Source organism: Eretmochelys imbricata, chromosome 17 (genome assembly GCF_965152235.1).
Source record: "Eretmochelys imbricata isolate rEreImb1 chromosome 17, rEreImb1.hap1, whole genome shotgun sequence".
Classification (NCBI taxonomy): domain Eukaryota; kingdom Metazoa; phylum Chordata; order Testudines; family Cheloniidae; genus Eretmochelys; species Eretmochelys imbricata.
Window position 1 is genome coordinate 11,217,634 of NC_135588.1, and position 24,600 is coordinate 11,242,233.

The window sequence follows — 24,600 nt, forward strand, 5'->3', positions numbered from 1 at the left end:
GTTTGCAAGGCACAAAAATACACTCTCTCTCTCTTTCTCTCTCTCTCTCTCTATTTATATACTGGAGCTATCCTTCCAGCATAAAGCCTCATTTTATTGTGATTCATGGAGATTAAGAATTATTCTCTTATCCTTTGAGAGCTGATGCCATTTCGTTTTTCTTCACCATACACCCACACTGCTGTTTTCTTCTGATCTAGATTTGTAGCTTAGCTACTGTAACACTGAAAAGAAAGTATCCAATAATATCTTCCTATAAAGATGTCTATATTGTGACTACCTGGTTCCAGTCAGTAACAAAGACCGGAGATGTCAGCTATTTACCAAAGGAAATAAAAGGACTTACTGTTCCAAACATCCTGAGGAGACTATTCTAATCATGCAGGTGTTTCGTATACATTTCAAGTTTAAAATAAAGAAAAATGTAAAATTAGAAATCTGTAACTGGATCCTTTTTAAATCAGTCATTGTACCAGGATTATTGTCTTTATATGTTTAGCTAAAATAAAATAAGGGGGAAAGAACTCGACATGGTAAGTGTTTGCTAATGGGATCAGAGCCAACTTTATTTTTCTTCATATTTCAGGTTTCCTATCCTTTTGGAATGTGATGTTATAAAGTGCAACTGGTCACAGTTATGGAACTGTTCATAAGTTCACCTGAACCAGATCAGCTGCCCAGAAATCCCACAGTTCTATGGATATAAAGCATGATGCATTGTAGTTGCTGTTGCTACTGAAAAAGACAATTTTTATGGGGGAGGATACATTAAAGTGATGGGATGAACTTATGGGAGGAACTAATACAATTTCAAACAGTGATTCCAGGGCCGTTCTGAAGGTGTGAAGTGCCCAGTTTCAGTAAGGGTATGGCCAAACCTTTTTTCAGACTACAGAAATTTCTTCGGCGGACCCAGTTTCTGCTCTTCTTTCTCACAGCAGCTTACCTAATGGCTGGCAGCCTTCTCCTATTGCAGCGATCCCGCTTGGTTATCCAACAAGGCACACGTGGGACCTCGAATATTCAGGTCTCACCGGTTTCCGACATGGTGATAGGAGTCGGAATCCTAGATACCAGAACAATGCAAAACCCTCGTTTGAGTTCTAAGCTTCTGGTGGACATGGATGTGCTCCATGACCCAACATCAGATCAGAGGTACGGGCCACGGTGGCTAATATCCCGGAACTCAGAACTGAGACAGTTAAGAAGAAGATGGTTTCACAGGTTCATTAATGAACAAGAACCCATGCAAGCAACGGGATCTAAGGTGACGCAACATACAGGTGAAAACAAAGGTAAGGGCTTTTCCCAACTTCCATTTTCTGTCACGTAGGACTTTGTTTCAGGCAAAGATTGATACCGTTCATAAGCATGTGAGAGTTATTCTGACTCCTTCCAAGAATGTATTTCTGTATTAGCTCTTGAGCATTTACAAACCATTTTATACAAACTAAGTATATGTATGGTTTCAGAGGCTTCTAAAACCGTGTTATTCTGTATCAGTAAAAACAATGAGGAGTCCTTATGGCACCTTAGAGACTAAATAAAGGACTCCTTGTTGTTTTAAGTATATGTATAACAGCCCAAAATATTTAGGATTCTGCAATCCTCACTTGTTTGAGTAGTACCTTACTCCAAAAGTAGTCTCACTGAATTTAATGGAACTTCACAGAGATAAAAAATGCTTCATGTATGATTAAGGAGGTCAGAATCTGGTCATAAATGAGGAAATGGTTACAAGCAGTGCCCCAATCATAATCCAACTCTATGATTGAATGTTCCTTCATGTATGTAAAGCTGTAGATTCTCCTATGTCTGTCCAAATATACGGCTGCCAATGCAGCCTTCTGTGAATGGTTTCTCGGGGTTGGACTGTATAGCGCAGATTTATTTTATTCTTCCTTCAAGCAAGTGGAGATGAAAATTATTAAATTGGTTTTCTCCTCCCAGGATCATCACGAAAGAACAGAAAATCCTGGAACTGATTGAACTCTTCCTGGGTATTAGAAGAGTTTGCTGGAACATAACAACATGAAAGCAAACTGAAAGGGGAATGTACATCATTGCAGCAATGCTGTGAATTAGAAGCCAAAGCACAGGGTACAAGATTGTGTGTTTTCACCTCACGGTTTAATAATAGTCTAAATGGAATGTCATCAGATTGATATAAACTAAATTCACCTCACGGTGAGCCTGATTGTGCCACCCTAACTCATGCTGAGAAATACATACATGTGCTGCCCCATTGAATTCAGTGGGGAAACAGGCATGACCAAAGCATGAGTTAACACAGCAGAATCAGGCCTTATATTTTCTCTTTTTGTAAAACACAGACTAGTCTCCTTGGGCTTGATTGTACCTTTAAGGCCCAGCCTGGCATTTGGATCAGTGCAGAGCTGCACCACCACAGTGAGGGTACTGGAAACCACTCTGCCTCTCTGAGCTCCCTGGTGCATTGTGGGAGTGAGTGCAAACTGCTACTCCCCTTTAAGGGGTACAGGATACTCTCCCCATGTGACTGTCTGGTTCCACAGGCTGGTGTGGCATGGAGGGAGGGGAAATGGAGCCTTGTCTTGCTGTACTCTCTTCCCCACTTTCGGGCACTGTGTGACCTTGAGGAAACCTTGCACTCTCTCTAGTGTGTGGAGCTGCTATTCTAGACAGTCTTAAAGAAGGCTTCACAGTGGGATGAAGGCTCTATACTCCCTCCCCACACATTACGCAGCCAGAATTTCATAATCGCGAGCCTCATTTTTAGAGCATCCCCAGCCAAAGGCTCAGGATGCGGCCTGAAAATTCATAGTAAAAAGTCACAATGATTTTATATAGAATATCAACATATAGAATATCAAGTTAGGCACCTAACCCTCACTGGTTTCAAAGGGAGTTAGGCTCTAACCTGCTGAGGCACTTTTGACAATCCCATTAGTTTCCCATCTGCATCTTTTGGAGCCTAAATATCTTTGAAAAGCTGAAAAACCTATTAGAGTACATGGGAAGACTCCCACTGATTTCAGTGGGAGTTGACTGTAATATAGCCAAGGCCTCTACAAAAGAACAGGTTAAGATGGATTCAGTCAGCTGCATTAAAGACAGTCAGCCTTAAACAGATGTAGGGCAGGAGTAATGTGATCAAACGTGCTGCTTCATTCTGAACAAGCTGAAAGTGATAGGAAAGCCCTGCTCATAAGACCTATCAGGGAATTACAATAATCAGAAGGATTTGAGTGTCTGGTACCAGGTCACTACAGGATAAAAGAAGAGCACAGCCATTATGTGTACCATTATATGTTGAGCTCATTGTAGTCATCTGTAGCAAGTCCAGTAGGACGCTGTAAAAGTGAATGCGAGTTTTCAACACCCAATGACAGGGAGCCAAGTCTTGCCTAAGTATGTGGAAATAGTGGCAAAGGCTGCCACAACAACATGACATGGGTACTAATGACCCCATCTAAACTTCACTAGCTTTAGGCTGAACTGGGAAAGGCTGTGGTCTTCTGGCATGTTCCCTGACCAATAAAGACCTAGAGGAAAGGGACTCCAAATAACTAGACGTCACATTACCAACATTAATCAACAATATGAAGAGCATGTAATCCAAAGAAATAATATTGTCCAAAATTTTTGTCACAAAAAGATGCCTACTGGCTGCGCCCAATGTGGACATTTTTTGAAACTGAGACAGGAAGTTATGATTAATGGTGAAGAATAGATGGATCGAAGTATTGCAGATGGAATTCTCAGGCTCACGGAGAACCAGATTCTAACAGGACTCAGGGCTTTACAGAGTAAAACTTCACAGTTAACTTGCTTGGGCGGCAAAGATCATAAGGGTTTACGCAGTTTAAATACCATGGAGTCTAAGGGCATGTCTACACTTACCGGTAGATTGGCACTGCTGCAATCGATGCAGCGAGTGTCAATTTAGTGGGTCTGGAGAAGACACGCTAAATCGATGGGAGAGCACTCCCCCATTGATTTGTGTACTCCACCTCCCCGAGAAGCATAAGGGAAGTTGATGGGAGACACTCTCCTGTCGACACAGTGCAGTGTAGCCACCGCAGTAAGTGGATCTAACTACGTCGACCTCAGTTACATTCTTCATGTCACTGAAGTTGCGTAAGTTCGATCGATTTATCGCAGTAGTGTAGACCAGCCCTAAGTGAGATTCAGCAGACTGCACTGTGTCCGTAGACTGTGGACTTCAGACCAACAGAAACTCCTAGACTAGCAAGAAACACAAAGCCAAGCTATTCCTTACATGTCTTGTGGTTGACTCAAACTTGTGACTGACCTGAGAATGTACCAAAACACTTAGGAATGAATCAATTTTTTTTCAGCTAATAATTCTTCTCTGACATTGGTTCCCACATACTTTAATGTACTTCTGTCCAAAGGATGATTGTTGGTAAGAACCAACTGAGTCACCTGGGAGATTAGTATTTAACAACTCAAAGGATCTCTTTTTTGATCGTAAAGACAGTACATACCCTGCTTTTGCTCACCCAGTAGATGACTGGTGATTTAGCAAGGCAAGGGCACATCCAGTACACGGGCTTGACAGGTTTGTTGTATCATGTGACGAGATTTGAGGGGAGGGGAAGAGACCTTCATTGAACAGGTTCACATTATGTTCACTTCATCCAGATTCCCTGTGATTTGTGCTTTCATGCTGCACATTTTTACACCCCATATAATTCTGATGAGTTTCAAGGTTCCCTCTGAAATAAACCTGATTTGCTGGCTTTGATAAATGCTCACACGCCCCATGACTTAAAGTCTGGATGGTGGAAGAAGCTATTAAGATGATAGCTCTGATTCTCCTCTCACTTACGACAGCTGTATGCTGTTCTAGCTCTCTTGACTTCAATTGATTTGTTGCAGATTAGCTCTGGTGCAGGTGAAGAGAGGGCGAGACTGATTGGAGAACTGAGAAAGGGTGGCCTAACGTGTAAGGTGCTAGCTTGGTAGTTGGGAGATACTGGTTTATTTCCCTGCTCCACCGTAGACTTCCTGTGTGACCTTCAGCAAGCTACTTAGTGCCTCAGATCCCCATTTTACAGATTGGGAAAACAGAGGGGTGCTGTGAGGATAAATACATTAAAGATTGTGAGGTGGTCAAATACTACAGTAACGGGGACCATAGAAGTACCTAACATAAATAAGTATCTAAGGTTTGCTACCTACACTCACCAAAGATTTGACTTACTAGCTATTCAAATGCTATGCTTGAGCAGTTGTGGGGTGGACACATCAGCTAAACATTTGAGCAAGCCCACATGCTATCAGTATGAAGCCAAGAATGGAGGTGTATACAAATAAAATAGCCACTTTAAGGCGATGTGACATTTTATTGAAAGGAAATCACTGTGTGGAGTTGAAACTTCAGCAGGCATTATAATCACTAAGTATTTCATTATATCTTGGAAGGGATCCATAATGAAATAAAGAGCCAGTAAGTTTACTAGGAGAGGGGGAAAATAGCACACTCTATACATGGAAAGTTTAATTTTTAATTGATAGTAATTTCCAAAGACTTGTTAACAATGCTGTTATTAATATGGTCACTTCATGTACATTTGAATATTCAAATGATGAATATTCAAATGTGCATAATCCAGTGAGCTACAGCAATAAATAATCTCTTGGCTCTCTTTCAATTCGCAATTATAACATCAGCAGGGCACTAGATTAATGGCTGGTACTGGCATCGGCATTAACTAAGTTTATGGATATTTCAACATTAATGTATTTTAATGTAATCATTTGAAGAGCTCATAGTTCAACAAGGCCAGGATTTACAAAGGATCGTAAGGGTAAAATTTTCAAAAGCACCTAAATCCCATTTTCAAAAGTGACTTAGGGCCAGATTTTCAAAGCTATTTTGGTCCTAAAAGAGTCAGATTTTCAGGGCAAAGAGGGATTTTCAAAGGAAAATTAGGCTATGGGAATTATCAGTTATAAATCAATGGGAGTTAGGCACATAATGTACTTAAGTGCTTTTGAAAGTCACGCTTGGCACCTAGCTGCATCTAAATACCTTTGAAAATCTGGCCTTTAGAGCCTTTGAAAATTTTACCCTAAGGAAATAAGGCACCCAGGACGAGATCCTGAAAAGGATGGGCCTAAAACCCATATCTGGGCTGGAGCACCTACTGAGATATGGGCCAAACTCACTTAAGCACCTTTAAAAATCCCAGTCTGAGTTTCTTGAGCAACAGTTTGGCCATTTAGATTGTAAAGACACCTTGGTGTGAAATTACTGTCAACACAATACACCTGGATCATTATTTTAAAAAATAATTTTCTGAGAGGGAAATTTTACCCTGGTGCAGAGAACCAGCGAAAGGTCTGCTTTCCTACTAAGATCATCACAGCATCCGTGATGCTCATATAGTCTTATTCAAAGGATACAGTCTCCTCAACTTTGGTAGGGCTGGAAAAAAATTTGATTTAAAAGGGGAAGGCAGTGTCATGTTGTGTATAGGATGCTAGATGTGGTTCTATTCCCAAAAGGGGGTCAGCAAAATTTTTTGACAAAACTTTTTTTGTTTTTGGTGAAAAAAAATATACATATTCTATATGAATCTATAATCGTTTGTGTCTAAACTCCACCCCCAATAATTCCCCTCTACAAAATCAAAACATTTTGTTCTGACATTGTCAAAACAAAATGTGAGGTATTTTTTTAATTCAAAAATGACTTTGTTTCCAAATTCGTTTTATTGTTTAAAATGTTTTTTTTTTTGAAGAGCTCAAAATCAAAACAAAACTTTCTGTTTGACTCAAAACTATTTTTCCTCCCCAATTTGACAGAAATTTTGAAAACTGTCAGATCCGGGTCAACTCAGCAATGCCCCTCTCACTCCCCCTCCTCATTTTTGTGGAATTGCCAGGTAACTGAAAAATCAGTTATTCACACAGCTGTAATTTACAGCTTTGCCACTGACTTGCTGCGTAACTTTGGACAAGTCATTCCACCTCTGTTTCCCTCCATCATCCTTAACTTTCTTGTCTATTAGGATTCTAAGCTCTTCCAGGCAGAGAATGTCTCTTCCGGGTATTTGTACAACACCTATCACAATGTGGCTCCTAAGTATTACTTCTAATACAAATAATAATAAATCGTGTGTGGCTGTGCAGTAGAAGATATTTCCAGCTAATAATAATGCATATTTCTAGGATACTTTTTAAGAGATCATATGGCTTCATCGGAAATTATTGTCCCATTTCATGTTATTCCCCATTTGACAGACGTTATCACTGAAACACCATTGCATTCTAAGGTCATGTGGGCTGAGTGATCATATAAGTGAGGATTAAGGCAGATATTAATAAGTAGATAAGAGAATTATAGGAGTCTTCAGTGATGGAAATTACTCATAGAGGCTAGAACCAGGTATAATTTACATTAACTTAGATTCTCTTACGCTATCTCTGTGTTTGACATGAACCCATGTTACATTTTCAGCAGCAACTGGTGGAATCAAGCCCCTGAAGTCAAAAGGCCCCATTGAAATATAAAAAATTCTTATTCCAGGTGCATAACTCACATCTCATTAACAGCCTTTTGTGGGTGTTTATTCACAGCTTGTGGATTTTCTAATTGCATGTTTGCAAATTACCAACGTGCAGTTCTTTGAAACTACTGTGGTGTGTGTGCCATTGGAATGTTGGATTTATCTTCTTAGCTCTGAATTCTCCATTTGACTCTGGAGTAACTCCCCCCACCCTGTAGTTTTATTTATTACTCTTCAGAATGGTTTTTATCAATTCTCATCTTATTTTCCCTTCCTGTCTATAGATTACCTGATACTTGTATCCTCTAATATTTATATTTTAATAGGAATCAAATTCCAGAATCAAGTTTCCTCTCATCCTTTATACCTGATGACTCCATGTACCTGAATGACTCCACTGTACATTATAAAGCCTCTTCATATTTCTTCTGGTGTGGAATTCTTTTCCGTATATCACAGGCTACACGTGGTTTTCATGTAGTCTGTTACTGACATCAAAAAGACAAGATGCTTAATATAGGAGATAGGCTAACTGAAATATTTTGCTTTCAAACGCTAAGTAACGCCAGGTGTATTTCAAAGGTCTCAATAACAGCGATGGGAGAGGAGGTGTGGTTCAATAGCATCGACAGACAGATAGCTCCATAGGTAAGGCTAAAGTTATCTTTCCACTACAGACTGAGTTTTCAATACATCCCTACCTATTTCAGAAAGAAACTCATCTTCCTGACACTTCTCACATCTCATTTCATTCCAGGGTAGAGTTTTTCAGGGAAGATTTTTAACAATCCAAAAAGGGTTTTCCAAGTCATGGTATTTGTGGAAATATACTTTCCCTTCACTCTGAACATTTTTCCTAACTCATTTTGTTGGCTTGTCATAGGCCATATCTTGACCAATTGCTGCAGCTGCTCTGAGCTGGTCTCCTGGCCCAAAGCCGCTACAGAGCTAGCTTACCTGGCTAAGGGGAATCCCAGGGAGGCATAAGGGCCAGTATGGCCAACACTATTCCCCTAAATAGGTGGGCTAGCTATAGAAAGAAGGTGGAGTGTTGTTGCACTTTGTGAGTGTTACTGTGGCTTCTGGCTGGTGGGGGCTGTTACAGCCAGGTGCAAGTTAGATGCTGCCATAACTTGCGCTGGGGGCTTAACTTGGCCCTGGTCTGGCCCCAGGAGGGATGCAGGATAGGCTGCATGGAAGAGGATATAGGGTACTGGGAACATAGATGGGGCAGGGGACAGAAGTTGTGGAGGTGTGATGAGGACTCAAGACAGGATGACATAGAAAGGTGGATCAGGGATGGTGACCAGGATGGATGGAGGGCTCTGTTGCCATGGGTGATGGACAGAAGGAACTACAGAAGGGAGTAAATGAGTGTGCAAGGGTCTAGGAAAAACATCAGGATCTTATATTTTAAAATAATGTATGTATATAAGTTTCCTTTTCTCTTACATTTCCCTCCCCTGTCCACTCCCCACATACCCTACCAGATATAACCCCACCAGCATTCACAACTATCTCCTTGCCTTTCTGTGGTGAGCCCCATCCTGACTTTGCCCCATCTCACGCAACCTTAACTTTGCCCCCTAGTAACAAAAGATTTCTTAGGGGAGTTGAATGTCAGCGCGACTAGTCTACGTACCAGCCCAGGCTACCAAACATATTGCTACTGCCTGAGCAAACAGCAAAGCGCCACGTATAACTAAGGGCCTTGAATTTGCAGTTGAATGTTCCAGAACGTAAGATTATCTCTAACTCTTGTGCTATTTCATGTACTTTAGGCACTTACGTTGGATGCTTCAGTGATGATTCCAGGGAGAAGACATTGAAGGGAGCTGTGTTTTATGACTTAAGAAAAATGACAGTATCTCATTGTCAAGAAGCTTGTGCTGAGAGGTAAAGAGAGATTTTTCACTGCACTTTCAACTGTTCTCTGATAACAAAGGGAATTTAGAATTGAGTTCACAAGGGGGAAGCACGTGCATATATTAAAGAGGAGACAAACCGTTTTGAAAAGGTTGTTTACCTCATGCCTCCAAACATAAGGTTGCTTGGCAACACTGCAAGAAGGGGACTCTTTCACCTCTGCCTAACCACAGAAGGAAAGCCATTTTGGGGTCAGTGTCCTTCCCCAGAATTACATGGGAAATGAATGGAGAGTGCAGGAAATGTTAGTTGGCCCAATTTGTGGTCTAAACTGTAACCTGACCTACATACTTGTGCATGGGGAATAAGAGGGGGGTAAGAACCTTGGGTCTGGGTGCAAAGCTACTCCCCTGCTTACCTCAACTCTGGAGCAGGGGGTCAGAATGTTGGCTCTGCCCCCAGGCTCACTGGCCAGATTAGCTGAGCCAGCATGTGGGTCAGTGGTAAGAATTTATGGCAGGTATAGGCCTGCACTTCTCCACCAGCCTTTCTGCTCCCAGGGGCAAAAGGAAGGTGTGTCTCAGGCACATTGCTTCCTAAGATGCATCATCCCAGGAGTACCCTTATGTGCTACCCATTGTTCAGGGCAATGCCTACAGTCACTGTGTAATCATGAGAGACTCGCTCTTGGGATATGCTAATTCCTCTAGCTGTAGCGTTTCCGGTTAGTGGGGCCTCACAGAGCCCCCTTATGGAAACTGGTGAGACACTTCCTGATTCAGGGGGACAGCTTGGAGTATTGGAATCGTTGATCTTGCTCAGTATTTAACTTGGTGCACAGGGGAATTATACTCCAGAGCAGGTGCTCACACTGGACTCAGGAAGCAAGGAAAATAAACCCCGCATCCTCCGCAGACAGGTTTGTTCACCTGTACTCATGTCCCCACCTGGAGCCAATGTAAACCGCAGGCAATCAGCACTTCTACAAATCAGGCCATTTATTTAAATGTTGATCTAGAAATGTAGGAACCAACTTTTGGTGACCAAGATTGAAAACCTTTCCTTTACGCTTCCTAAGCTGCATTTGTAAAAATGCACAATAATAGACATGCCAAAAACAATCTAAATAGATAAGGCAGGCAAAGAGTGAGAGAAAGGAATGGTTATTATCCCCATTTTACAGATGGAGAATTGAGGCACAGGGAGATTAAGTGACTTGCCCGAAGTCCTAGAGACAATGTGTAGAAGAGTTCGGAACTGAACCCAGATCCCCTGAGTCCCAGTCCAGTGCCTCAACCACAAAACCACCCTTCTTCAAAGCTTATTTAGTATTAACTTTTAGTAATGATGATTGCGATTACACGTATTAAATGACATCAGGTTACATTCAGACTGGAGAGAAGCTGAAGAGGCAGATACAATAAATAATACTGCAAGTAATAATACAGCTCTGCTTGAACAGCAATAGGGAATTAGCCATTAACTCTTACATTTCTTTTTGGTGCGGTAAGTGGGAATCCCTTTACAAGCAGATTCTTGTTTATTGATTCTTGTTTGAAATATATTTAAGAATAATGAGCCAGACCTTAAGCTGATGTTAATCAGCATAGCTCCAGATCTCACCTTGTGTTCTCACAGCTGTGTGTGTGTGTGTGTCTGTCTGTCTGTCTGTGTCTCTCTTGGTGTGGGTAAGAAACTCTGAGTGTGAGAGGTTTCAGAGTAGCAGCCAAGTTAGTCTGTATTCGCAAAAAGAAAAGGAGGACTTGTGGCACCTTAGAGACTAACAAATTTATTTGAGCATAAGCTTTTGTGAGCTACAGCTCACTTCATCGGATGCATTCAGTGGAATGTGAGAGAGTTAGAGAGACTTCACCTTAAGAGACAAAGGCTTTCTATTTGTATGGCATCATTTTGTACTACCAGTTAAACTACATCCCTTCAAATTTTAACTTCCATACACCAAGCCATATGTTTGAATTTTTAACAGACACATCCCTAATCAAAGCGGATTGCCCTTTCATATTTATTTTTGAGTTTTCTTATTTTATATAGCAACTATTCACTGAAGCACACTTTTACACCTTGAAAGAGACAGCAAGCCTTTAATCTAAAATTGAAGTAATAGCCAGTTCTTTGTTTTGACCATTTGAAAGTTCCTTGACTGGATCAAAAGTGGCTCCTTTTAAAGGCTAGTCAAGATAGCTTCAGCAATGGAGTTTTCTCCTGTGCTGCTCTAAATGGTCAAATACTTTACAAAAAGTCGCTGAAATATTTTGGCTCGACCAAGACCCATCTCCCCTGGAGCTGCGATGCCGTCACATCGGGCATTCTAAACTGGCCCAGACCTGAGCAGTGCTCGGATGAGAAACCTCCAGCAAACACGGACGTGTCAGGAAATGGTGCTCTGGTTCAGTAGGAGACACTCCTGAACCAATGCCCAGCATAGTCTTAAGGGCACTGTGCTGCTGGGGTGTCATTTGGCTAAGGCATGAAAATGAAGTCCTGGGAAAATATCACTATTCATATTTCCGTAGCACTTCTTTAAAAAGCAGGAGTATTAAAAACCTGAGTGCACTGGCCAAACTGCCTTGGAGACCTTTGTATTCTGCCTAACAAAATTCCCTGTTTACTTTCAACTGGATGTGTTATTCTGCACTTTTTGCCTATCACTGTTGTGCTGTGCTGTTATTCACTTTTTAACAGTTGCTGCCTTGCTCTCCAGAGTTGTCTGCATTTCTTGGTGGGGGTGGGGGGTATTGTGCATAGTTTGTATATATAAGTTTCCCAAGTTTGCCAACTGTGCAGAGGAACTTTGGAATACAAAGGGTCTAGCTGTATTCAAGGTATTGTTTTCTTCCTACAGGGCTTATACCTATGCTGGCTTGGAGTATGGTGCAGAATGTTACTGTGGGAACAAGCTCCCCATAATGATTGCAAAGCAAGAAGAGTGCAACAATGAATGTAAAGGAGAGAAAGGTTCCATCTGTGGCGGGGTGAACAGGCTGTCTGTCTACAGGGTGGAGGAACTACGGGCAGGGGCCAAACGACGTAAGTAACATAGCGCTATTTGATGAGTATTTTCTCCCAACAGGGACAGGGCATTCAGCATGCTGTCCTGAGTGATGTTCATCCCGCAAACAGGGCGCATCAGACATCAGTGGGAGGGCGGGGGGAGAGAATTATCATTCCACCCTCCCATCCTGCTCCAGAGAATCCTTCACTGGGGTTTTAAACATGGCAAATAACAGAAGCATCTTTGCAATGTCAGCTAAGGGCATGAGCCCATATCTTCAAAGTTACTTAGGCAACTAATTCCCGTTGATTTCAGTAAGAGTGAGGTGCCTAAGACTTTGAGAAGCTAGGCCATGATGTCCACTTATGGCTGGTGCCAGTATCTGGCTCAGCTAGGATGGTCGTTCAACTGGTTATTTAGGAGGAGCGTGAAGCATCTGACTCAGTTGCATCAGAGTTGCTACACAAAGAGTTTGCGTAACCATGGGAACCAGTAAAATATAGAGCATTACGACTGTCACCTCAGCAAGAGTTCATCTGCAAAAAAAAACAGTCTTGCATTCATTATCACAGGGCAAAATGCAGGTGTATTAGAAATTTAGGAAACCTTATATTTCTTCTGCCATTCGCTTAAGAGAATGCATGTACCATTCTAACCCCAAACTGTCTCTTAAACAAAATCAATACATTTCTGTTTCCAGTGGTAGAGGAATATGCCTCTGTCTCTTCTAGATGAGAGCCGGTAATGATATGACACAAAGATTTGCTAGTTCCTAAAGGACACCTATTCCCCTAATAGCTTGAGTTTGGGGGAGTTTTGCCTAATTTTGAGTCAATTCTTATTTGCTGTTCAATTAGGATTTATCATGGGAGATAAAACAGATAGACCTTCAGACCAACATAAACCACATACACGTCTAAGCAGCTAAACAGTCTTTACTTCTACAAACCTTCTGATTCCTTAACGCTGCTATTTGCTGGGAACAAAACAACAAAGACCTTAGATTGCATCAGCATATATGGTGAAAGAGGAGTCAAGATTTGTACAATAATGCACACTGCTATACATTAATTATAAATCACAGGTACACAGACCTAAATTGCTCATGTCAGGCTGACAGGCACATTGGCAAGTTTCCCAGGATTTGCATCACTGTTTAATTCTGAATTGGGTGTGTGTGTGTAAGAGCCAGACTGTGATGACTTTGCTCACCTTGAGTAAGATTCTACTCTGTGAATGGTCCCACTGACATCAGCAAGACTACTGGCCAAGTAAGATATTAATTAAGGTAAATAAGGATAGCAGAATCTAGCCCTGGAAGCTCTGTGGAGTGAAGTGATCTACGGAATACGGTCCACAAAGCAGATACAGGGTATGCTCCTGCCCCCTTTCCCACTCTTTTGCCTGTAACCTGGCCCAAAGGGTCAGTGGTAGAGCAGGTCCAAACGTTTCCAGTGGAACAGTGTTCTGATCGGATAATGCTGGTTTGACAGAATCAAAACACAGGAATGTGTCGACTGTATCTAAACTTTCCATGGAAACCAGGCAGGCTGGCAGGCCAGCCTCCTTAGTTTCTCATCAGCCTGCAACTCAGCCCACGAGGTGGTGGACAGCTGCAATGCCAGAGTCCCCAGACTCCCCAGCAGCCAACCTGACGGAGTTTCTGTATTCCTAGCCTCCGTTGGCCACCCAGCAGCTCAGCTGGTGGGTTGCCTGAGCTCCAAAGGTATGTCTCCCCTGCACACTAAGCCGGGGTCTGTGAGACCTGAGCCTATGGACTCCGTGTTGCCAAGCCTGCGCTTGAGCATCCACACCATATTGTAAACTTGGGTTTAAAATTGCTGGATCTGGGTCTTGCAGCCATGCTTATGTGTCCATAGTGCTCTGTGCACACCTTCTGACTCGGGTGTGCCACTTGCACTGTAGCCACACTGCAAAATGACTGGGCTTGGACCTGAGTCATAGCAGGACTTGATCCTCCTCCCTCGCAAGATCCCAGGACCTGGGTCTTCAGTGCTCGCTGACCCAAGTAAGACCGATTTGTGTGTGAACGTAAGGGGGATTTGGGGTCAAAGCTGAGTCAGAGCCTGGGCTTAATGCGTAGTGTAGACATACCCCAAGGCTCTCTAGGTTGCCCGGCTCCCAAGCAGCACAGCTGGCTGCCAGGGCACCAGTGTGCCAGCCTGGACTCTTTTAAAAAAAGTCCATTTTGGTTCATACCACTGAAAATTTCACATTTCCAACATTTCGTTCTGATTCAGAATTTAAAAGAATTATGCAAATGTGAATTTGTCCACTGGCTGGAAGTCAGTCTTTATCAAGAGAAATATTTTCACCAACATGGTCAAACCAAGGTATCTAAACTTAGATGCTTAAAACTCAAAGGAAAATAATAAACTAGTTACTGATTAATTGCAAGACTGATCCATCCACCATTGATAAAGGCAGCAGGAAAGTTGGTCTGTTCCTTCTTTCGGTAAAAAAATACATTACTGGAATCCACTTCTTTTCAATGTTGACTTTGCTTTCTGATGGTCAGCTGGGGATCACTTCAGTGGCATATTTATCAGCATTTATAAGTAGTCAGTGCCAGTGAAATTCACTTCTTTGCAGAGGTCTATGCATCCCTTAAGGCCTCAGAATAGGGCTAGTGTGATTTAAGGGATACAAAGGCCATCTGCTGGCCCTCTGCACTTAGATGAATATTATATAGTTTAAGTAATATCATATGCCCCTTATGCTGGAGGAATTCTTATCTGTGAAGTTAGAACCATATCCTGGCCTTTTTGTGCCATTCAGAAAGGAGAGGCTCTGTCCTGCAGTGTAGCTGCAATCCACAAAGTGATCATGGCTCCTGTCTTTGGGGGGGTGTTTGGTGCAAATGGAGGCACTAGCATGATGCTCTGGCTATGCAGAGAACAGAATGTAGAGCCTAAGCTGGGATGCTGGATGGCATGGGCCACGGCTCTGAAGCGGCACTGAACAGTTTATCTTGGGTGCTTGACTGGCTGGTTCTTGCTCACATGCTCAGGGTCTAATTGATCGCCACTTCACTAGATCACTTCATTCTACAGAGCTTCCAGGGCTATATTCTGCTGTCCTTATTTACCTTGATTAGTATCTTACTTGCCCAGTAGTCTTGCAGACTTCAATGTTCAAAGAGTAAGGTATTACTCAAGGTGTGCAAGGGGATCAGGGAAGAATCTGAGGGGTCACAAAGGAATTCCCCCCCCCCCCGGTCATATTGGCAGCGATCTTGGGGGAAGTTTGCCTTCCTCTGCAGTAGGGGTATGGGTCACTTGCCAGGATTTTCCGGGTATCTCTCACTTAATCATTTCCCTGTCAAATACTGACGCAGCTCAGTCCCTTCTATTCTCTGCCTGCGGTACCTAATAGTTTAGTGTTCTGCGCGCTGCAATGTTCTGGTCTCATTTTAGTTGCTGGGATTAGTGTGCGGGGTGGTGCTGGTGGCCTGCGATATGCAGGAGATCATGATCTAGTGGTCCCTTCTGGCCTTAAACTCTGGGACTCTAAATTACAAGCTGGGTCTCAGAATTCATTCATTCAGAATTCAAAAGCATGAGCACAAACAAGTGAGGCTCTCTGTGGTTTGGAATCACCACTCTTTTTCCCACTCACTTTGTTTGGGGGAAGGCTTTTGGAACAATAGGGGAGTGTGACTGCCTTTTGCACAGATCTTATATAAAAACAGAGTACATATCAGGCTGGGGGGGCGGGGGGGGGGGGCAGGAGGGCGCTTGAGAGGGCTTCCACCCATCCGTTGTGTTCCTTTGCAAGACCTCCTGGGATCAGGTATTTCAACAACTGCCATCTTGACTGAGTCAGGGCCCTCCAGAGCAAAAAGCAGCAGTCTCTACAGCTTTAAAGCTCTATACCTCGAGCTTGGCTCTGTTACCAGTGTGCAGCTACAGCTAAACACAATAGAGCCCATCATTTCCCTAGGGGCAGAATTTGGCCATCTATTTATAGATTTCTCCCTTGCAAATCAGGAAGACTAAGACAGAGCAATGCAATATGTTTAAAATATTATCTGTTGGCTGTGTACAGAGCCCGCTGCTCTCTGGTCCCTTGAGAATGTAGGTGGAGGCTGCTGGAGCTCTGGTCCAGATCAGATCCGATAGGATTCTCCATATGTTCATAAAACGTTTGTTTCATGAATCAAGTATTAATGTGGGAAGCAATGAGTCTTTCAGGAGCGTCATGGGCAGCAGGGAATCTTCTATGCTTTTCTTTTTCTTTTTCTTTTCTTTTTCTTTTTAGTGCTGGGCTCTTTGTAACAGTCTGATCCTAGGGAGAGTTCTTTCTCCCCCTGCTTGTTATTTGGCTTGCACGTTTCTTGAGGAGCCCCACGGATAGGACAAGGCCTTCCTGCAACGTAGCTGGTATTATAGCTTCTGTTAAAGTTACAGGTTTCAGAGTAGCAGCCGTGTTAGTCTGTATCTGCAAAAAGAAAAGGAGTACTTGTGGCACCCGTGCTACAAGTACTCCTTTTCTTTTTGTTAAAGTTACAGTTCATCTTGAAGGGTATCACTGGTCAGAGGAACAAAGAACTATGGCAGAGGACCACACAGCTCAGAGTGCGGGTTGCTGTAATGCTTTCTAGAGATGTCCAGAAATGTAAGTCACCGTTACCCTCTGCCTCAGCATAAAAAGGATCAGCTGGTGCTAGACTGTGTGGCAGCTCCCTACCAGCCCAGCAAACTCTGTAGGACTCCACCTGTCCTAACTTCAGTTTTCACGTTAACCCTTGGTGTACTTCAGCTCCCAAACGCTGCAGAAGCATTTCCCTGCCGCATCCAGCCCCTCACTGGTTGCTCACATAAATGATCAAGTCCACTGCCTCCAAAGAGACAGAATATACACACCAGCTTGCTGGCTCGGCTAAGGATGCACATCTCACTTGAATGTAATGGCACTGAGACGAATTTATCATATGAGAAGAATATGTTTAGTAACAGATTTAAGTGATAATAGAAAGAGATAATAAAACAAAGGTACAGTCACACTTCCTCATGACTAAAACTTAACTCAACAGGCTACAATCCTTGACTCAGACAAGTTTTTTCCTACAGCAACCTTTCCATGTCACCACCCCATAGGGCTGGGTATCCACCATTCATACAGTGCAAAGAGCAGTGACCTTTTTGTTCCCTCAGTAATGGATAACAAAAGGGTTCTTTCCTCTTCTTCTTCTTATACTGTGTACCTTTGAGATGTATTCTTTTGACGCATATCTCCATATAAAGTTCTTCTCCCTTGCTGTTAGTGCTAGTAAGAACATAAGAACATGTGACACCGATTTTTAAAAAAGGCTCCAGAGGCTATCCTGGCAATTACAAGCCGGTAAGCCTAACTTCAGTACCAGGCAGATTGGTTCAAACTATAGTAAAGAACAGAATGATCAGATACATAGATTAACATGATTTGTTGGGGAAGAGTCAGCACAGCTTTTGTAAAGGGAAATCCTGCCTCAACAATCTGTTGGAATATTTTGAGCGTGTCAAACACGTGGGCAAGGGCAGTCCGGGTGATAGAGTGTACTTGGACTTTAAGAAAGCCTTTGACAAGTCTCTCACCAAAGGCTCTTACACAAGGTAAGCTGTCATGAGAAGAGGGAAGGTCCTCTCGTGGAACAGTAATGGCTTAAATGATAGGAAACAAATGATAGGGAGGGCAAAGGCAGAACAGGAGCCACATCACAATCTCTATGCCACCAGAAGATCCCTTGTCCTGAGGTGATCCTCCCATGGTCGGCTTTCTTGGCGTGAGACCCATAATCCATCAATGATGTAGGGGAAGGTAGTCGTACCACAATCCAGAATTGAGGCCAAAGTCTTTCCACCAGAAATGATCCAATGGCCTAATTCAGGCCTTCTCTATTCATGCCCACAGGTTTTATCCTACATATACTGGGGTAAGGTCTGACAGCACTACTATTTATAGGGAACTGTACAGTGTAATTGAGCAAAAGTCAGACCGCAAGCACAAGAAACCTTTATTTTGGGGTCTGAAGCAGAGCTGCAATTCACAGAATAGCCCAATCACCCCCTCCAGCATTTGCGAGGCAATTATCAACCAGAGTCACCCTTCCCCAGACAGGGGTACTGGAGTGGAAGGAATTTATACCTCAGCCGGTGTGAATCATTACTGATCTAGACCTGCTAAGGATCAGGACTATAATGTATTACACCTCTGATTCAAGGAAACATTTGGAGCCAGATCTCAGAGCAGATCCTGGTTGCTATTCACCAGCTGAAGATCTGGCCCCTAACAGATTTGAATAGAGTGTAGAAAAAGAGCAAGTGAGAGAGTTTCAGTTTTGACCGACTAATTCCCCTTCAGTGCCACCTTCCAGCTATGATGTCACCAAAGGTCGGGGACTTGTTGTGGGGTGGAAGTTAGTGCAGGACTGGGGAACTGTTCTTGGTTAGGGGTTCTGTTTGGGGCCATGCAAAAAGAGCTAGAATATCAAAGAGGCCTGATGGAGATAGAGGAGAGGATTGGTGGGGCATGGAAGAGAAGGATGGGATGGGGATGGGGGAGCTTCTGGTTGGTTCAGATGGTGGAAAGGAGGAGGATAGGAAGAAGGAAAAGGGAAGAGTGAGAAGAGACACATCAAAATGTGTGGCACAAATCAGATACGTTTCAGATCAGCATGTGAACATTCTGATCGTCCTCATCTAAACTAGTAAGACTTAATAGGTTTGCCCAGTTCTAGCCTTATAACATACAGGCACGTAGGATGGCTGTTCTTTATAATCAGCTGGTCTGATGCACATTGGCATGTTCTCGTAGTGGGACAGCTCTGGGGGCAACCACCAAGTCATCTCGTTTGTACAGTGCTTAGCACAATGAGGCCTCTGCCTGCTCTTCTAATATACCTAGTAAATTATTATACCACTGCAGTAGATGGAGAAATAGTTATCTTGAGCTAGTACTTTGAATTGGATTGGTGGGGGTTGGGGAGGGAAATCAGAAAGGAATTTCAGCAATTCCTGTCTTTACCTCTGTCATTCTCTAATCTCTAAAAAGAAAAGGAGTCCTTGTGGCACCTTAGAGACTAACCAATTTATTTGAGCATGAGCTTTCGTGAGCTACAGCTTACTCTGAAACATCTCTAATCTCTGTCTTTCTTTCTCTGATGTTCTCCCTATATCTTTGCCACCTCCCTCCTACCTCCCACCCCTTCCACCCCGCATTTATCGATGTATGATTCTCAGCAGTGCCATGCTATACGGGACTGAAAGCGGACAATGTGACAGGGATGGTGTGTTCAGATCACATGATAAGATCATCATTCACTGAGCACTGGTATCCTATCTAACCAAGCAGAGCACATCAAAAGCATGGCACAGAGATGCAGCTTCCTTACTGGAATAAAATAAATTACTTCTAGGAAACTTTAGTCCCAACTCCTCTCAGATAGCAAAACTGTTGGGGGTGGGGTAAATTGTCAAAGCTATGGGGCAGGGTTACATGGCCCAAATTATGATGAATTGCTTGGAAAATATTCACTTTTGTCTTGGGACAAATGGGGTGCTTATGAAATTGAAGTGAAGATGTGACATGGATGAGGGAAGATGCATGTATATGTATAGAGAGATCTAGCAAGGGATATGGACTCGATTTGTCTTTAAATGCAGCAAAGAGAACACAGGTTGCTGTTGGAGAATTAAAGACCCATGCTGGACCTGCACCTCTTCTCTTGCTGGTGTAGATAAGCAGTAACGTCACTGAACTCTAATATTAGACCCTGCACAAATGTGCACGAGATCAAAGTCTACCATAAGGGTACATTCATCTGTGCAGGAGCCAGACTGTCTCAGGGGCTGATTCAAGGCTGTGGAATGAACTCCCTCAGAAACTGAGGACCATCACAAATCTACCCACCTTCCCCCCCCCCCCCCCACAAAGTGCAAAGTGTATTTCTTCAACCCATCTTCTCTCGTATAAACACAGAAGTGTGGACATTTAAAAATAAACACTAAAGCTCCACCACACATGCAGTTCTCCTGGGGCGAGGATGAGAGAGAGAATGAACCACACGACAGATCTTGCTCATGTCACTTAGTGCTCTAATGGGACGGGCTCATCTACGCCAGTGTTCTGAAAACCTGCATAGGACCAGATCCTTTGCCTCCTGTAATCTTATCACGTTAGTGTGTATCCTGCTCCTGCCTGTTTTACTCCTTGTTTCCTTATTCCTGTTGACTATATCTTGGACTCCACTTTTTTTTTGGCACACTGAGCTCATTTTGTTCCCCCCTGAAATAAAAACAAAGAAACAAAAAGATACTTTTTGCCTGAGGATTTCATAGATGGCCAGTACCCTTTGAACATGCCATTTTCCCATTCATTTCTCCCAGTAGTTGGGCATCCAAATCCTGGAAGTCACTTTGAAAATCTCAGCATTAAAAAAATAATCATTCAGTTCTGCGAACAAAATGGTTACCATGGCAAGGTCAGCATTTGGCACCAGATACTGCAGAGTGGTATCTGGGCTAGCATAATGTTTTCTCATATTTAAAATAGGGAGATGGCTCAGTGGTACATGATGCTTTTAAATGGTGATCACTAGATGTGTATCATCAAGCTGTTGAGATGCCAACACAACAGTTTAGCTTATCAAAAAGAAGATCAGGAGGTGACTTGATTATGGTGTAAAGCTACCATGGAGAAATAAGCTCCTGGTGAGATAATACTGGGTACTAAAGGGCTCTTTAATCTAATGGAGAAAGACATATCAAGAACAAAAGGCTGGAAGTTAAAGCCAGACAAATTCACATTGGAAATAAGGAACACATTTTAAACAGTTAGAGTGATTATCGCCTGAAGTGATAGATTCAAATCAAGACTGAATGCTTATGGAAGAGATGCTTTAGTCAGACAAGTTATTGGGCTCAATACAGGGTAACTGGGTGAAATTCTTTGGCCTGTGCTATACAGGAGGTCAGATTAGATGGTTGAATGTTCCCTTCTGGCCTTAAAAATCTATGATTTTATGCACAAAAGATTTTATGAGACTGAAATGATACCGGCAGTGTGGCTTCTTCAGATCCCTACTGGGAAACAAACACATCACCTTAAAAATCGCATCTCAGTGATTACATCTCTGATTTCTTCCTCCCACTGAGAAATGTAAAATTTTAGGGTCCAGATTCTATTTGCATATACTCCTTTGTCACTGAGGAGCAATTCCATGGAAATCTGTGGATTTACTCTGAATTCAAACTGGTGTAACTGGTTTCAGAGTAGCAGCCATGTTAGTCTGTATTCACAAAAAGAAAAGGAGGACTTGTGGCACCTTAGAGACTAACAAATTCATTTGAGCATAAGTTTTCATGAGCTACAGCTCACTTCATCAGATGCATTCACTGTAAAATTGAAATCTAGGCCATGTTGCAAGACAGTCATATGTATGTAATCTCTTCAAGGCCCCAAACTACATCTCCTATTAGTTCAGTCCAATATTAACTATATTTGCCCATTTACCATGATTTTTGTTTTTGCTTTTTTGGTAGATGCACTATTGCCTAGTTGATAGAGCACTGGACAAGGACTCAGCAGACCCGAGTTCTATTCGCAGGTCTGTCACTGGCTTGCTGAGTGAGCTTGGGCAAGTTGCTTCACTTTTCTGTGCCTCAGTTTTCCCATCAGTAAAATGGGAAGAATGATATTTGCCTCCTTTGTAAAGTGCTTTGAGATCTAGGGTTAAAAGTGATGTAAAAAGTAGGTACTGTTGTTATGTGACTGGGTTAGTAAAATATCATTACTTTCTGTATCATCATCATTCACCTTCTCAAAGAGTAGAAAAGCCAATTGCATGACTAGGCTAGTATATTTCCAGGCCAACTTTGCAAAGGGACATTTGTCCCTGTATGGTAAGTGGGATGGAACACTACACTCTAAGTACTAGCAAGACTCAGGGCCAGATTCTGATCTCAGTTACTCAGCTCTAAATCTGGGGTAACTTTACTGACCTCTTTAGTTACTGAGCATTTACACTGGTGCAATGGAGATCAGAATCTGGTCCTCAAGACTTCAGCAAAGAGCATGCATTCTCCCTGAATGACTTGTAAAAGCTGAGTTTAGATTTTGAAGGCTGCGGTGAGCTCATCTGATCTGAAACGAATGCAAGTGCATGGGAAGGGGGGACGTCTTCATAACTGAACAGATGTGCAGAAAGGCGGGTCCCTAAAGGAGCTTCTGAACTCATTTAAATTCCATTTCTTTTCTGGTGCAGATCATGGGAAGCTTTGTAGATTTTTATCAGGGCTTTTAAGCCTTTCAGGGGAAAAATGTCTTCAAAAGAAAACTGGGGCTTGCAAACAATAGGAATGGCCTCCACCAGCAGAATTTAATTTAAATTCTTCTCTGCAGCCCTACTTTCAATAGTTAGTATAGGGCTAAAGGGATGTGTTCCTTTCAGTGTAGCAGGACTTGCGATACATTTTCCTAGTGTCTCTCTATTTCTCTTATTTCTAAAGTACTCTGAAAAACCATATATATGGAGAATTTTCTTTAAAGATTCAAAATGAATATTGTCCTTTGTGATAGTGACAGGCTACTATGGATGCTGTTTTCTCAAGAGAAACCTATTTCATGTCCCTGCAGGGAGGAATGTTATCTATCGAGGATGTTTTAAAGCTCCAGAAAATTTAACAGTCACCTTTCCAGCCTCTTTGATACAGCCCAATTTGACGGTGGAGATGTGCTCTGAATTTTGCTCCAAGAAAGTAAGAACAGTTCTCATTTCACTTTTCTTTGTGTGTGCGTGTGTGTGTGTGTGTGTGTGTGTGAGAGAGAGAGAGAGAGTGTGAGTGTGACTTAATTTATGAAGTAAATAGAGACGCTTAGTGCCTTTGGAGCTGTGGATTCAAAAATTAGTTTCCAAAGGACAGATTTCTTCAAAGGAAGCTCACAGTGGCATACCCAGTCTAATTATTATTGCTTATGTGGGGGGGAGAGGGGGAAAGGAGAAATCAGAATTCTGCCACTAAAGATGATGTACACGGAAACCAATCCTAAGTGACCATCCAATGGGCCAGCAGAAAGTCAATATTGTATGTCACATTACTAACAAGTACAGACCCGAAATTGATGCTAAATAGGACAAATTCTTCCCTTAGAGATTCAAGTTCAGCACCTTGTGTGTTCATTGTGCATATTGAATGGAAGAATTACATCCAGTTGTACCTCCCTCTACACTGCTTTGTACCTTGTGGGCCTGATTCTGATCTCAGTTATACTGCTGTCAGTCACCCGTCACACTGCAGAACTCACTGGAATTACAGCAGTATAACAAAAAAGAAAAGGAGTACTTGTGGCACCTTAGAGACTAACAAGTACTCCTTTTCTTTTTGCGAATACAGACTAACACGGCTGCTACTCTGAAACCTAGCAGTATAACAGTAGTGTATGGGTGATCAGTATCAAGCCTTGAGGGCCAGATCCTCCACTGCTATAAATTTATACCAGCTGAGGATTTCGGCTTCTGCGTTGCCATCTGCACACCTTTAAATAATAAACAACAACAACAACTAGTAGTATGAATGGGGGAGAAATATTATCTGGTAGCATTTTACACCAACTGTGCACAGGTGTACGGGAGTGGGTCCAAAGTGTCCAAAATAATTTGGACGACAATCTGATCATCATTGCTTTGACCTTATTTCCCTTTCGCACCAGCCTTACCGAGAGGTACCTCCGCTAGCTACAGTGGTGTTACTTAAAGTTTACCTGAATGGGAGAAGTTTAAGTTCCACTTTGAGTCCGGGAATGATTCTCCACTCTTTTGTGTCTTGTGTGACCATTTTTACAGTTGTCCAAGGTGACTACAAAGGATCTGATCCTCATTTACACTTGGGGCTTTAAAGTGGATGTAGATTATGTTTATCCCCACTTAAAGGCCCCTTTGTACTGCCACAGTGGTGTAAAGAAGCCAGAGTAATTGATAAAGTGACTATGAGCCTGATTCTCATTTACACTAAAGACACTTTGCATAGCTCTGGCAGCATAAAAGGAAGTGCAGTGCATTTACATTCACTGTAAAACCCCTTTACACGGCCAGAGTGGTGTGGAGCAGCCTTAGTTTAAATGAGAATTAGGTTCTACTACTGTTGTAACTGAGGCCTAGTCTACACTCAGTTTTGTTTGAGTATAACAGGTTAGGGGTGCCAG

General features: G+C 42.5%; 1 protein-coding gene across 1 annotated transcript in view; it reads left to right on the plus strand.

The window, feature by feature from the left end:
• The first annotated feature begins 868 nt into the window (after positions 1-868).
• Positions 869-24,600, plus strand: part of WSCD1 (WSC domain containing 1) — a 41,941-nt gene continuing 18,209 nt past the window's right edge. Inside the window, exons 1-4 of the mRNA XM_077836798.1 lie at positions 869-1,295; positions 9,302-9,416; positions 12,250-12,434; positions 23,035-23,156. Coding sequence (XP_077692924.1) covers positions 869-1,295; positions 9,302-9,416; positions 12,250-12,434; positions 23,035-23,156 — 849 coding nt within the window. The remainder of the gene's footprint in view (positions 1,296-9,301; positions 9,417-12,249; positions 12,435-23,034; positions 23,157-24,600) is intronic.